Source organism: Odontesthes bonariensis, chromosome 1 (genome assembly GCF_027942865.1).
Source record: "Odontesthes bonariensis isolate fOdoBon6 chromosome 1, fOdoBon6.hap1, whole genome shotgun sequence".
In the NCBI taxonomy this organism is placed as follows: Eukaryota; Metazoa; Chordata; class Actinopteri; order Atheriniformes; family Atherinopsidae; genus Odontesthes; species Odontesthes bonariensis.
Window position 1 is genome coordinate 12,865,644 of NC_134506.1, and position 14,242 is coordinate 12,879,885.

Below are 14,242 nucleotides of genomic sequence, written 5' to 3' on the forward strand. Positions count from 1 at the left end.
TTCTATACTTGTGTTATCCAATTCAAGGTTGCGGGGAGTCGGAGCCATCTCTGCTGCCATTGAACCAGAGACAGGGTGCACCCTGGGCCCGTTGCCAGTCTATCCCAGGGCAGACACAGAGACAAACATCCATGCAGAAACACTCACTCCTACGATCACTTCAGAATCACCATTTAGTGTGGAGAACATGCTGAAGGTGTCATCATGCAGAGCATTTCATAAGATGCTGAATAAAACAAGTTTCATCTTACCACGTCTCACAGTAAACATAGCCTCTGTCAACTCTTACTTCGGGAAAGATAAGACTACCGGTAAATGAACTGTAAGAGTTTGAATACTAGCAAGTGTGATTACCTTTTAGTACAACCACAATATTTTCTATGGATTGCAAATATATCTGTTGAACAGATAAAACCTCTGCTTCATCACCTTAAATGCAGGAGCACCATGGCTCTGAACAAATACCCCACCGTAAGCTGAGACAGCCATAGTGTGTGTGTGGAGATTGATGGTTAAAGAGATCAGAGAGTGCCTCAGAGAGCTCTTTATTTGCTGTGTCTGAGCTGAGCACGAGAGACATGAATGAAGTTCTACAAAGGTTTTGACTGAGAATACATTAACTTCATAGGGAGATCTCTCTGATTTCTGTCTTAGATCAAAACAGAGCCCCAATAGAAGTTTGATATCTATTTCAGAACTACTGCAACGTAAAAGGAGACCAATTTGAGACTGTACATCTTCCCGTTTAAGAGAAAAATAATGGAGACAGGAGAAAGAAGCCATATTAAAGTTTTGGTTTAACAGAGAACTCATGTATGCTTAGGACAAATAAATGAAACATTTCCGAGACCTCTTCTCTAATTTTTATTTGCTTTTGGCAGCTTCCACCCTGCACATTAAGAGGACCGCTTTTGTTTGATGCATGTGAAACCCTTGCCGTCTGCCTCTCAGGTTGTTGATGATATTTCCTTGGGAGATTTCCAAAGTCACGGCTACAAAAGAATCCTTCTTGCCAGGATTCCAGAGCACCATTTGTGCAAATAAGCACAAAAAAAAATCAGACTAAACAGTGTCCAGAACGCGCAGCTAAAGGGCGATGTGTCGTTGGACATTATTTTCTACCAAGATTTAGGACATATACTTTATCAAATCACCTAGAATTGTTTATTATTTCATTCATTTATTTTCTAGGTCTGCTCATTTCCTACCTGTTTCCATTGAGGACTTTTTGAATATTTATGTGTGGCACACCATCTGGTACCTCCCTTTCGGATGCCGGGGATCAAAGGCAGAAATGCTCAACATGGAATTGACTGCTTATTACAATCATGACACGTCCTCGAGCATATTAAAATAAGAAAACATATGGGTATATTAGCAAAGTACATCAAAGGGAGTCAGTAAGGACAAATATTACTACTTACTCTAAATGAATGAAATGGTTAAGCCATCCAATAACCAATGTTTGACAGTCATTTTAAAACTTGATCCCTGCGTGCATCTTGCACAAGCAGACATGTGAAACACTTCAGTCCCTGTCGACAGCCTCTGACCAGATTAATTGGTCTCCAAAAAGCAGTTACAACTTACAATTTGTAAATCCTTTCACAGACAGCAAACTAAAAACTGACATTTACTTTACATTAACTTTATATATTCAATACTGTATAATAATTGTAACGTAAATATTACTGTTCATATAATAAATGTGATGCCGAATGCTGGTCTTTGTTTCCATTTATTATTTCTGTATTTGAAAGCTCCTTTCTGTTCCTGCCACGCTCAGTTCTGTATATTGGATTCATGTTTTTATGGACTGCCACATGTTCGCCACAACAGCCCTTTTACTTTGATTAATAAATGGCTGATCATTTCCCTCACCTGCCTGCAACAAGCCTGTTAGGTGCTATTTTGGTCTCCCAAAACACAGCTGTGACTGAAAAGTTGACAAACAATATCATAAAGTAGTTTTTTTGTGCAAAGTGAAAGTGTGAAAAAGTTTCCAAATGAAAGTCTTGCTTTGATGTTCTCAGTAAAATTTGATTTCCCAATCACTAATCTACCAGACTTTGTAGGTTTCAGAGGCTGCTTGAAAAGCTTTGAGCAACAATATCCATGAGTTTCAATGGCCTTTAACAAACTACTACACAATACCATTGCCTCTCCTGTAAGAACACGAACTGCCTCTTGTAAATAAGGAAGGAGATACATTTTGGAGAGGCTCAATTTATTTAAATGTAAAGATAGCCGTTTTGAATTTGACCTAAAATGGAATTAAGAAAAAAAAAAGAAGTGAACTGATGCTATCCTGTGATATTTATTTCACTTAGGAACTGTAATAAATGTGTAAAGTGTAGACCAAAGTAATGTATAATCCATATGAAGAGTTTGATACTGTAAAAATATAGATTGCGGCTTGGAAACACACAACAAACTTGACAGGTTTAGCTTGACAACAAGTTGGAAAAAAAAGAACTCCAATAGAGGGCCCAACACAAACAAAAATAACATACACAACTGTTTTTCATACGCTTCTAATACTGATGATAACACTTTTATGTCTCGAAAATGTCAGCAACGCTGGCATTCAGCTTTTCAGGAGACTGCCCTCTGAGGAAGACTGATTTCATATCTGATCAATAAAACAGAAATGCCAACGAATTGCTGTAGATCAGAAAATTTCAAGAAAAAGTTCAGCTGCATTGTTTGTTTAATGATAAAAGTCACACATAAACATATTAGGAAGCTGCAAAAGAGTTTTTTTTTTTTACTATTTTGCCCTTTACAACAACACACTGACCTAATCCATGTAAAATGTCATTATGCAGAAAAACCTCCATGACTGAACAGCTTTTAGATCTACCTTTGGCAGCAATAACTTGACAATATAATTTTCTCTATGACATTATCAGCCTTTCACATAGTCATGATTGAATCCTGGTCCACTCTTTCAACGCTTAATCAGTTCATTGAGGTTTCTCGGTATTCGTTTATGCACGATCATTTCCGTGAAATCTCCACTTTGATCTCGTCTGTTTAGATGTGACTCTCCGTGTTCTTTATAGAGAGAAAAGTACATGTCCTTCATAACCCTTTCATACTTGTTCAGTCTCTTTCTAACTGTGCTGCCATGAAATTTAACATTTAACATGCTAACTGAGGCTGAGATGTAGCTCATAGGGTTTTTTTGTCATTTTTCTTGCTGATTATTGAGCTGTACCTGATTAGCAGCCCCTGGATGTTACTTACCATCTTAATTCCTATTGAAGCAGTGAGGATCTGAATTTTGGCTTAGTATTCATTAAATAGATAATGCCATAGCGTAATAAGTCATGTGTTGTTGTTCAACTAAGGTGGTATTTATCACCTAAGACTGGGCAGGTCCAAAAAAAAAAAAAATCTCATAATTTCCAGACGTGATAATATCCTATATCATATGATAATGACCATAAAGTTAAATAAGGTCTATGTTTCTATCTGCACAAAGGATTCCATGCTAACAGTATGCCACGTCAGGTTTACCTCACTAATATACTGCAGCATCTCTTATTAAATTTTCTCAGAAACATGTAATTCCTTTCTTTTTAAGACTCGCCCCCTCCAGACCTAATCTACACATTAATCATGAAGTCATGAAAGCTCTGGTGTCAATTAGGCTTCTTGTTTGAGAAAGAAAAAAACAAAACAGACCTGTACAACTTCTGCTAAAACAGCCAAACTGAAAGAAAAGAAGGAATGAAAAGAAAGCCAACTCTTCACTTAGCGTATCATAAATAAATAGATTTTATGCGTCACCTGGGAGTTTTCATAATGTTTTCATTTATTGGTCATCACTGAACAATAACTGTGAGGAACACTGATCTGTGCCTTCAGAGATCTACAGGGGCAAAAATACACCTCAAATGTAGAGCAAAAATGGGAGCTCTTCGAATCATAATCTTCAAAGAGGCATGTACATCAAAGCCAGAGATGCACTTCAATTTACTTTTAATAAAAAGTTTTTGGAATAAGTATTACAGCCTAAGTCAGTCTCAATATAAATCAAAAGTCAGACTTTGAATCTGCGGATATGTTTCCAACAAAGGACACACAGCCTATAATGGTCCCGTTCTGAATAGTTGCTTTGATTCCAACCATCTTCCTCTTGTCTCTGATACAAAAAAAAATCTAAGCGTTCTCTGCATGCCTGTTTAACAAAGAAGACCATTCAGGCTAATGCAGTCAGCTTTTCCACTTGTCTTGTAATGTGGAATCTGTAAGGACAGATTGGCAGATTCCAAGTCACATCAGTGCTGTTGTTATGGGCCACGTAAAGAAACGTATACAGCTTTATACAGTCCAGAACGCTGCCAGCACCATCTGTTCTCTATTCTGTCCTTTCAAAGTCCAGATTCTACAGAGTTGAACTGTTTCACCTGCAGTCTTTATTAAGTATAAATTATTTTTTTATTTTCTATTATAGGTTTAATAAATAGTTTGAGACTAAAAAGTATATATACCGTTATTTTTTCAGCCCTTTCGAGTATTTTTGTCCAAACTGGAAAAAGTTGGAAAAGTTGCAAAATTAATCAAAAATCTTTTTCTGGTAAACTTAATTTAATTTGTTGATATACATCATTTTTTGCATGTCAGACCTGCAACACATTCCCAGTAAAGTTTGGACACCAAAGCTTTTACCATTTTGTAATGCTGCCATACCTTTGCAGAACGCTTAATATATGTTCTGACGTCTCAGAATAACAAGCCACGAAGCCTCTCAGGCATTACGGTGTTCAGCAGTACAGGGCTGTTGTTGTTTCCTTTAGACATTCTCAACACATTCTTTACTGGGAACAGGAATGCAAGGTTGGTTAGCTCATGCCATGCATTTATAATGTGTGCAAACTGTGGTTTTGTATTGTCTTGTTGAAAAAATACATGGATGTCCCAGAAAAAAAGATGTCTCTCTTTTATTGAGTTGTTTGGGGGGTCACTGTTCAACCAGTTGAGGTCCCCAGTGTCCCGCTGCTGTAAACTCTCAGTTACCCTTTAACTACTGAAATTCCCCAATATTCCTTCAATTCTATAAAGATTATATAAACATTTCAATAATTTTCTCACACATAGATACTGAAGATCCTCTGCCTGCCTTTGTCAAATTTTCCTTTAGGTCATTATTAGCTCTACTAGACTATTGTTAACCTATTCTATATACCCCTATATTACTACTACTATTATTATTATTTGTTCTTAAGTCCTCATGTATGACAACCTTGACTGATGCTGAAAGTAATTGTAAATGGCAGCTAATTTTGTTTATGATAAATGATGCAGTTCTGCCACTCTACATTTTTGTGCTTTTATTTTGAAGAGCACCGCTCTTCTTCTGTTACTTCCTGTTAACGCTGACGCTAGATTTTCTGCTCCCGTCTCATAACGACATGTGCACGTTGCTCCAGAGTTGGTAAAAACACAAGAACAACTTAATTACTTTTCATATTCTGTTGAAACTTGTGAAAGGTATTTTATTGTGGTTCGCTTCGTGTTTTGTGTCATTTGTATGTCACATGTACAGACTGTCACTGAGAGATGTGGAAGATAGGCTGCTAGCAAACAGAGCTCAAACTTAGCGCCCTTGGAAGCAGAAGGAGGTAGGAGGAGACAAATGGTGTATTTATTTAATGAGTGATTTATTTAATTTAAGACAAAGGGAAATTGTCATTATTATATTATTTTCAGTTAGAGCTGTAACTCATAAAATGTTAATTTCATGTAAAATTCATTACTTACGTTTAAAGGCATGGTTGGTAATCCTGTTCAGAAACACATTTTGTAATACTGGGTGAAATGGTCCGTCTATCCTGATAGAAATCTACACAAGATGTATTTAGAAAAAGGGACGAAAATAATCAGACCTTTGTGGCAGCTGCAGGACTGAGAAAAAGCTGACCAATCTGATCTCGGATTGGTCGCCTACAAAAAACCAATCAGATGCCTCTGCTTTCTGCCTACGCCCCCCTCTGCCGGCTCCCTGCTCCATGTGCGCATGCGGTTCCACCGGCTTTGGATGAAGCACTGACGGAATGGGGAGGGGGGGGTGGAGCTTAGAGGAGTGGACACTTTCGAATCTTGCTAGCTCTCTTGCTAGCTCTCTAGGATTACCTACCATAGCTTTAATACAAATGATTCATTTAAGTTTAAAATGTAAACATGGTTCTATGCATTATCTGTGAAAAATGGTACTATGGCATTTGTATTTTTTGTGTCCATTTTATAGTTTTCACGGTGTCAAAATGTCGGTGGTGAAAAGAGGAGAGAAATAAAGTTGCACCAGTCGAAGCTCTGAGCATTTTGTGTGAACAATCCAAGTGGGCCGCTACAGTAATTGCTTTTATTTGACATTTCCATTACCAAGCTGACATGCAAAAACAATCGCTGTCCAATACAGACCACAGTGAACTGCCTTGACATGGCCGGTGTCCGCAGGGATTTAAATATTATTTTCAGCTTATTACCGTACTTTAAGTTGAGATCTCCTCTCGTAAGGAAATTGGATTTTCAGATGCCCCAAAATTAAAGTCCTGCTACAATCACTTAAAGTATAGCTCCATCAACATTTGAGGGACCTAGCTGAAGGAAGTAAGAGACTCCTCCCCCAAAGTTTGGTTCCAATTGACATAAGAAATAAAAGTAAAACAAAGCTACAACTGTCATGTCCATGGAGTTTTTGCCATGTTTTTAGTTCTTATCTAGTTTTTTTTAGTTTGGTCATGTTTTAGTTTTCTCATGTCTTAGTTTTGTTAAGTTTTAGGTTCAGGTCTTGTATTTAGTTTTGCCATTGTTTTCCCGATAGCTTCTGTTTGCTCTCCCATCACATTCATTCAAGCCACCCGTAGTTTCTCATCAGCTGCATTCATTCACCAATCACCCAGTCAATATTTAGTTTCCAGGTTTCCCCATGCATCTTGTCAGATCCTTACTCCGTCATCCATGGTCCTTGTCACAGTAAGCCAAGTCAAGCTAAGTCATAGTATTGTTTTGTTTTCTCACGATTTAGTTCGTTTTCCAGCTCAGCCGTGTTTTGTGTTAAGCGTTTTGGTGAAAATAAATCAAGTTTGAAAGTCCGCATCCGTGTCCTTTCCATGCCTCGCACCCCACGAAACCTGACAACAACAAAGTCCAATAAATTCGAAGAGCCAACATATGTTGGAGACAGCTCCTCTTCAGCCTGTACTATATAAACAAACCCTCCACAGCCAATGTCGTGAGATTCAAACAAATCCAGGAGGTCAAACCATACATCCGGTTAGACCGCTCACACTATTAAACAACAGACCCTACACCGTGGAGCAGTTCTGGCACAGTGACTACAATCGTGTGACACTTTGAGATCCTACTTTTGTAGTTTTAAAATATTCTTTTTTTATTATATTTCACTGTGTCACTGTATTTGATCTGTATGTGTATAGTCGCCTGATCAGTGGAGTAAGAGGAGCAAATACATCCTAATTATTCAGTTAGAGCGGGCCATGTTTTGGTTTTGGTAACCCATTTTTCACTTGTTCAGAAAACCTTTACTTTTATGTAGTGCTCACAGTAAAGTGACTGGGTTAAAGCAGGTATATATCAATGATTAATTTACTATTTTAAGAAAATAACAAAAAGAATACCCATACCTAGATGACCTTTTGAGTTGGTTCAGTCCAACCCCTGGCAACAAATTTTTGCTTTCAATCAAGTCTGTGAATATACAGATGTCTACAGATGTTTACAAAGGTAAGAAACATGCCATTAATCTTAACTGACTGGAAGTTGAATGAAGGAAAAGGCGGCTGGGCTGACCTTTGTCAGGTTAGCTTACTGGTCGGCTGGCATTCAGCTGTGAAGATTGGCCAGTCGTGAATTAAGTGAATCAGACAGCTTTGTTAAGTGTGATGTAGCTGCTGACAGGTCTGCAAATGGACCCTTCTCACATGCTGTCACACCACACTTCCATTTTCTCCGACAGCGTAAGGCACATTCATACCTCATAACGTCACAGTGTAAATGGTGGAGAGTGACAGCAAACATAGGCAGAGCTGGCAGCAGCATCTCTCCGTCTATGGTTACATGCCAAAGAATGCCATAGAATACATGCCAACTCCTGTTTGCTGAGAGCATTTCCAGACTGTTGTACAGCTCTAACAAAAATCCTGAATTTACAAGAGCAGCGTCATCTGACAAAAATCCTCATTCAAGGACCTTAAAGACAACGTCTGTGCTGTGAATCAGACTATATTTACATGTACACTGAGCCACAGAGGAAATTGGAAGCAGAAGCAGAAGCAGCAGCAGACTTACTTAAGTCAATACCTACGGTAGATTCTCCTCCTCCTGAACACTATACTCATTTAAATGGGCATGTAACTGTGTTATGATCTTTTATGTGGCTGTGTTCTGGTTCTTAATATCTGTACCCAAAGGCCTCATGTAAAGGTCACAATGGAGTTTTTTTCAATCACTCATGACTAAAGAGAGTTATGAAATAAAATATATGTGTATTCAAACAAATAGATACCATAATAAAACATAATAAATAGAGTTTAATATGACTAGGCTTATAGAATGCATTGTTTCAAACGAGGGATTTTTGCAGTCGTCTGTGCTCTATCTGGCAATGCGAATCACAGGGGGGAAAAAAAATCTAAAAATACCTGCGCTTTGACTTTGGAGCCTGAGAATTCAGCCACATAAAGTACTGATGCCTTTACCTCCACTCTGTAACTCCAACTAAACATGTTCATGATCATCTGACATTGACCTCAAGGTTCACAATTCTTATTCATATCACAGAAATGGAGCTTCAAGTCCAGCATCTGCTGTTACATTATTTCTCAAGCTTTTTTTAATGATTTGAATAATACACTAATGCATCCCACCGCACGGGGAAAAAAAGCAGTCGTAAGATATCCACTGAGAGGTCTATTCAAAGGTGAATGGAGATTTATGCTCAAAGTGACGTATTAAACCAGTGAGCCGTGAAACCCTGCTGAGAGACAGACGGGAGTGAAGACTGTGAGGGATACACATTAGAACTGACTAATCCCACAGCATTTGGTTTAAAGGTTAGAAATATCATGAGTGAAAAAGTTAAACAAAACAAAACACACCACTTAGCTCTAAGACTAAATTCATTTCCCATACTGTGAAATAGTTTTCATGCTTTTTGCCAATGATGCTATCTCTTTGAAGACAAACAGGAGCCTCAAAAGTCCCTGAAGTCTCTATTTCTTCTATTCATCATTTGAAGTAGCAAGACATGCCGTAACTCACAGAAAGAGAGGGAACAGGTGTCTCCTTTGTTTACTTGCCTTTCATTTGGCTGAAAAAGAGCATGAAAACCACTTCATTATTTTCTTTCTTCAAAAAGACACACTTTTTCATTCTTTTTTAGTTTATAGTTCATTATTTGTTTCTAACTTTTAGGGCCACTTCTATTTGTTTTTTAGGGCCTTGGCCTACAAGTCTGATGACACAAAGCATACAGCCTTGTGAAAAAGAAAGTACATCATCTGAGATGATGTAATCCAAGATTTACCAAATCAGACATACAAAAAAAACAGAAATCGGTTCCTTACCAGGTCTTACACGTAAAAATAAATACAACCACAAATGAACAACATGCAATGCCATATTACACCCTGTCATTTATTTAACGAACATTAAGCCAATATGGAGAAGCAGTGTGTTAAGACTTATGACTGCATCTTAAATTTAAGATAATTCTGACCAGAGTACCTGCTGATGTTGTCAGCAGCAACATGCACCCTTCATCTGTGCAAATAGAGCAACAATAACAGTCTGATGACCCTAACCTTTTTAACCCAAGCTGGATGCACACACCCCTTAAAGTCCTGCTTCGCAAAAAAGAGTCTTAGCTGTGTCACAGTCAAAATCAGCCACCAACACTATGGCTGAGGATTGCTGCTTTTAGCCCTTAGACTTAAAAAGGTGAGATCAGACAGATCAGACAGCCCACATGTTCTGTGTAGAACACTTAAGGCACCAATCCTGACTACCTCCTGGGTAATGCCCTAACAAGTTACAGGGGAAGCTAACATAAGCTCTCTGGAGAAACAAGTAGGTGTGTAGCTAAAATGGCAGACGGGGCATGTTCTGTTTAATGATTGTGACAGCATGAAATCAGACTCTGCACGCCTTAATGTCTCATCCACAGATGTAACAGCTAAACAGAAGTTGATTCGGTTCATTTGGAGACAACAGAGTGTTCCATCACAAGGACACGGGTCAGCAGTCTTCATTTTTCAGAACGCGACCTCATAAATTTGACCAGAGTAGTTTTGTCACTAAAGTAATTACAACGTGTGACGGTGTTCCACCCAATTATCCAGGAGACACTACGAGCACAAACAGGCATATTCGCTATGTTAATTTTTTGTGTTCTCTTTAAAGACACTGAGGCAGAAGGGCAGGTTTACTACAGCCACCAGGACTGCACTGCCCCATTACTGCTGAACCACAAGCGAACAGCCTGCCAAAACTGACTGCTACGCCAATAATATAATGATAAAACAGTAATAAGATAAGGATCAGTGCTGCTAACTTTCATTCAAGAATCATGGGCTTTCCACATAACAGGCTAAATCTGCTTGTGCCCAATTCATTTTCAGCCAGAGCTCCACAGACCTGGATGATACGACTGCTTCAGCAAAACAAAGCAAAGCAAAGCAGAGTGAGGTCTTTTTGAGGGAGAGCCAGCTCTCCAGCAGTACAAATACCTTACTCTCCAGCACTCCAGTGACCAGCACTTTAGTGACAAACCCACAAACAGTGGGTTTGTCACTAAACTAGCTATGGAGACTGACACTATTATAAACATTGATCTGGCTGACACTGTGAGGATGAGGGGTATGTTGGTAAGTTTATGTTTTTGTGTTTTCTCTCTGTCCCACTCTCATTTGCAATCACTGCCTGCAGGGAAAAACCCACAAGCACTGCATCGTTTCCCAGGGAAAATACAAGCTTCAAGTGTCCATCTGACATGGATCACACAGCCTCCGGGGATGCACAGCATGCGACTGTGCCCACCACTTTCCCCAGAAACACATGTCAGACAGTTCATGCTGGCTTCCTTCAAGCAATGAGTCCGAGACAGGCTGTCTCCTCCCTGAGCAGACAGTCAACGGTGCATCTCTGCTGGTGTGTCATTGAAAATGAACAAAACAATATCAATAACATACTCTTATATGAAAAGACTCACTCAGAGGGTGAGAGTTAGCAGTCCTGATCATTATTTCATTGCTGTTTGTTCATTAAAAATATGCAGAAAAAATTGGTTTCGTAAAGGTGGAGGAGACTTTGAGGCGGAGATCTGGGCGGAGTCATATTAGCATATTCATAGATCTCCATTCGGTGAATGAGGAGGAATATGGAGAGTCACGCACCATGAAGCATAAAGGTCACGTGAAGTTATTTTTACATGGGAAAAACTTCAAATATAAATGTAAGAAACAGGCATGAGTTTTTAGGGGATTAAGAACTTCTGGAGAAGGAGTTTTTTTTTTACCTAAACTGGAAACACATAATATTAGCTGAGTAAACACACAAAACCCCTAATAATACTCTTCCAATGTGAAGCCATGCAACAAAAACCTGAAAAAATGCTTTGTTTACATCCTGATTTACTCACCAGAGGGGGCACTCTCACACTCTTGCAAATTACACTTCCGAGTCCCTTCGGGCCGTGGCTCTTGGCCACACTGAGCTTGATCCACTTCTTCGCCTGTTTCAGTCTTTGTGTTGACACATTTGATGAGTCGATGCTCCACTCCGCCGCCGCAGGAAGCTGAACACTAACAAAGACATTCTTTATGAACAGATGGCTTATTTTTTCTTTAAAATGGTCAAATTATTACTTAATAATTTAGTTATGACTTTTTTCTTCCTAACACCACCAGCAAAATGATCATTGTTATGAGACTCTTCTCAAGTTTTATCCAGTGAGTATGATCGAGACTGATGGCAGACTGACTCCAGCAGGCTCAATATGAAGTGAACTACATCTAGTTGTAAAAAGTAGACGTCATTTCAGTTTTACATTTAATTGCATTTACAAGACCTGTCCTTGAGTCAATTAGTTCATCTCCATGAAAACCACTGCTCTTTCACTTATTTCAATTCAGTGTTATTTGTATAGCAAAAGAGACAACAGAGCTCAGAGACGAGGCAGCAAAGCAACAGAACAAGGAACATTTTCCTCTTTACAAGGTGAACACTTTGAAAGCAGAGATAGTCTGGTATAGGAAGGGAGTGGAAGTCATTCAATTCGAAATACGAGTGCTGAAACGCTCCTATGTTGGAAAAATAAAATCGTTATCAACAAAGTTAAATCTCAGATAATCTCTGATGGTTAAAATGTGTTTTTTTGGTGTGTGTATTAGCCATCCGTGTTTCTCAAATTACTAACTAAGGGTGCTCTCATCAGGATATATGGGCAACAATTAACAGTATTTGGTTCTGGAAGGGGGAATGAGGACATATTTCTCTGTGTAAACATAGCTATGTTGGACAACGTGCATTTTATTACTCTCTCATACTAGAACAGCATGTGCTTTATTATTGGGAGCAGATTAGAATTTATGAAATAAAGTTTTCTAACACTATAAGTTATGAAATAAATAGTATATAATTAAACACAACATATAATCAAATGTAACGATATTGAAATGAATAAATGACAAATAATGAAATAACAATTAGAATAAAAGCTAAATGTTAACAGCAATACAATTAAAGACAAATAAAGATAAAGCAGCACCCTTTGCGCTAGTTGTTCAAATCGGTGTCACAGAGGAAAGGTTTGTTCATAACTTGTTATTCCTCCTCCACCTTTGGCATCAAAGTATTTCACCTGTGCTCCCTCCACTTTCTCCAGATTTAGCCTTGATTTCTTTAAAATGGACTTTCCTGTCTGTCAGATATTTTGGGTAATATCAGATGGATTAACACTTCTAATAAAAGTGACCAAATTAGAAAAAATATAGTCCAATAATTATCGGTGGTCCATTGATCCGGGTGTCCTTACTAAGAAAGCATTAAAAATGGAAATCAGAGAGCTTCCAGCTCAAAAATCTAGTCACTTTACCATAAATATTACATATTCATATGCAAGTTTCTGTTTATGGAGATTAAATTGAATTTCTATTCCACTTCTATTCAGTGTACTGAATCATATTGCAGGATTCAATTGTGTTTTTTTTCTCCTCAACTTCTCCTGAAGTGCATTGATTCTTGAAATGGATTCTGTCTGTTTGAAAAAAACTAAATGAATTACTTTCAGCAGGGCTACTGGCTTTAAAATGAATAGATGGATGGACATTATAAATTCAAATACTTGCACAAAAGTTAATCATAATTAGATCGTAATCATAACAAAGACCATTTTGCGCCTCTGGTAATAAAACCACATCAAGATCAACTCCATGATAGGCATTTCTTCATGAAATTGGTTTAGAAATACAATCAAGCATGGTTCATTATAGCAAAGAGTACCTGTCCCCAAGATCCTGTCAGCCACTGAGCACAAGGCTGGCTGTTACATGGCTGGATGTTGTTAGGCTGAAGGTCCCTGTCGCATTGATCCTCCTGTGGACAGGTGACGATCCGCTGCTGCTCACCTCCTCCACACACCTCGGAGCACTGAGCAACACATATGATCCAACACGGAGTCTTGATTTCATTTAGAACAGACATGAAACTAAATCTAAAAGATGATAAAGTAAAGACTCAGGTTTAACTTGATACTGATATGGTAGACACTTTCGATACGCCATTTTCAAAGCTGTGAACAGAGAAACGAACATTCAACAGGCATAAAAGGTTTTTAATAAAGAACCCCAGATGAACTTTTTCTACTCATAGCATTGGTGATCAACTTTAATTGAATCCCATCCTGAAATAAAAGAGCAGTGTGGTAATTCTGTGGGCTAAACTGTTTATTACCAAACATTTATCAGTGATAATATTATGATGGAATACATTTTAAAGTTTGGAGCTGCATGTTGACTGAAGTTATTTGGTTGACAACACAGTGTCACTTCATTTCTATGAGTCAGATTCACTTTAACAGTGGTATTTGAATTATTGTAATCAAACGTAGCAAATCGCAACTCTTCCTTTACACGGTGGGTCTACATGTGGGTCTGAAAGGGTCCCGCTCGTAGAACCACATCAGGTCACAAGTGTAGTTTTTTTCATCATGCTG

The 14,242-nt window shown here is 38.4% G+C and overlaps 1 protein-coding gene across 1 annotated transcript in view; it reads right to left on the reverse strand.

Annotated features, from left to right (window-relative positions):
* Positions 1–14,242, reverse strand: part of adamts7 (a disintegrin-like and metallopeptidase (reprolysin type) with thrombospondin type 1 motif, 7) — a 136,158-nt gene that overhangs the window by 16,336 nt on the left and 105,580 nt on the right. The window contains exons 22-23 of the mRNA XM_075473394.1: positions 13,531–13,677; positions 11,669–11,831 (exon numbers count right to left, since the gene is read on the reverse strand). Of these exons, the coding sequence (XP_075329509.1) occupies positions 11,669–11,831; positions 13,531–13,677 (310 nt within the window). The remainder of the gene's footprint in view (positions 1–11,668; positions 11,832–13,530; positions 13,678–14,242) is intronic.